The sequence below is a fragment of the Terrapene carolina genome, unplaced genomic scaffold (assembly GCF_002925995.2).
Source record: "Terrapene carolina triunguis isolate 2854851 unplaced genomic scaffold, T_m_triunguis-2.0 Scaffold15530, whole genome shotgun sequence".
Classification (NCBI taxonomy): domain Eukaryota; kingdom Metazoa; phylum Chordata; order Testudines; family Emydidae; genus Terrapene; species Terrapene triunguis.
In genome coordinates, this window is record NW_020679881.1 from 1 (window position 1) to 1,877 (window position 1,877).

Here is a 1,877-nt window from a genome sequence, read left to right on the forward strand (position 1 = left end):
CCCAGAGCCAGGGACAGAACCCAGGAGTCCTGGCTCCCAGCCCCCCCCGCTCTAACCACTAGCCCCCACTCCCCTCCCAGAGCCAGGGACGGGAGTCCGGGGGCCCATTACCTTCGGGGGGTCGATCAGCAGCTGGTGGAAGTCCCGGAGGTAACCTCTGAGGGCCAGCAAGGTGCTGGGGCTGGCCTGGCAGGCGCTGCCGTCCGAGCCCAGAGGCCCCAGCTCCAGCTGCCCTTCCAGGGGGCAGTAAAAGCTGCCCATCCCCCCGACCTCGGACCTGCAGGGGGCAGAGCGAGGGGTGAGCGCGGGCGGGGCGGCCGGCTAGCCCCGCCCCCTCCCGCCAGCTCCGCCCCCTCACCTGGCTCGGCGCGGCTCCAGCAGCGTCAGCAGCACCTGGATCCCGCTGACGATGACGGACTCGTCCCGCTCGCCCGCCAGCATGTTCCCCAGCAACTGCTCCACCGTCTCCTGCCTGCGGGGGGGCCCAAACACCCCGCCCCCACCCCAGTCAGGGGGGCCGGCCGAGGGGATCCCCGGGTCCCCGATGCCTGTCTGGGGGGCCCAAACACCCCGCCCCCACCCCAGTCAGGGGGGCCGGCCGAGGGGATCCCCGGGTCCCCGACGCCTGGCTGGGGGGTCCCCAAACCCCCCCCCCCCCCCCCCGGCGGGGGGGGCCGGCCGAGGGGATCCCCAGGTCCGCGACGCCTGGCTGGGGGGTCCCCAAACACCCCATCCCCTGGGGACCCAGCCCTGCCCCCCGCCCCAGAGGGGCCACGTCTCAGCACTGGGTGAGGGTCCTTGGCTCATGGTCTGGGAGCTTCGTGCTTCTGCTTCGCCATCGTTAACTTGGGTTGATACTGGGAGGGCCGGGACGCCACCCCCCATCCAAGGGGGCCCGGGGCTCCCCCCTCCCCCAGGTCTGCCGGTGCCCCTCACTCCCGACCCGCAGCCCCACACTCACTTCTCCAGCGTGGCCAGCAGCTGGTCAGGTTCGGGGCTGTCCTGAATCTGCATCATCTGCTCCCGGCTCAGTCGGATGATGTCACACAGGGACTGGGCAGCATTGGAATGTTGCTGGGGTGGGGGGGGAAGAGACCCAGTTACCGGGGCGATGGGAAAGGCGGGGCCAAGTAGTGAGAGGCGGGGCCAGTCCCTCTGCCCACGCCCCATCGGAGCTGCTGGCTTAGAGGAACGGACCCCCATCGCCAGTAAGGGCTGGTGGCAGCGGGAGCCAGGACTCCTGGGTTCTCTCCCCGGCTCTGGGAGGGAAGTGGGGTCTAGTGGTTAGAGCGGGGGAGGCTGGGAGCCAGGACTCCTGGGTTCTCTCCTGGCTCTGGGAGGGGAGTGGGGTCTAGTGGTTAGAGAAGAGGGGGCTGGGAGCCAGGACTCCTGGGTTCTCTCCTGGCTCTGGGAGGGGAGGGGGGTCTAGTGGTTAGAGCAGGGGGGCTGGGAGCCAGGACTCCTGGGATCTCTCCCTGGCTCTGGGAGGGGAGGGGGGTCTAGTGGTTAGAGCAGGGGGGCTGGGAGCCAGGACTCCTGGGATCTCTCCCTGGCTGTGGGAGGGGAGTGGGGTCTAGTGGTTAGAGCAGGGGGGCTGGGAGCTCCCCTCCCATAGCTGTCCCCCCCCATGTTCCGCCCCCCAAGGCGCAGGCCGTACAGAGCCGCTCACATTGTCGTCTTTCGAAGGGTGAATCATCTCGATCAGTCTCTGCACGATCTTCTCCTCATTCAGCCACTGTGAAGGGAACAGCACGTCTCGGTGCCCCTCACTCCCGACCCGCAGCCACTGCTAGCCCAGCCCTGGGCTCCCCCCCCAGCTCTGCCCGTGCCCCTCACTCCCGACTCGCAGGACCCCTGCCCTGGGCTCCCCCCCAGCT

The 1,877-nt window shown here is 69.8% G+C and overlaps 1 protein-coding gene across 1 annotated transcript; it reads right to left on the reverse strand.

Annotated features, from left to right (window-relative positions):
* Nucleotides 1–111: 111 nt before the first annotated feature.
* On the reverse strand, nt 112–1,735 carry LOC113408461 (serine/threonine-protein phosphatase 6 regulatory subunit 1-like; the record flags this gene model as incomplete). Its single annotated transcript, XM_026661710.1, has 4 exons — nt 112–277; nt 359–472; nt 962–1,074; nt 1,670–1,735. Coding segments are annotated over 4 exons (459 nt in total), but the record flags the coding sequence as incomplete, so codon positions are not given.
* Between the last annotated feature and the right edge of the window lie 142 nt (nt 1,736–1,877).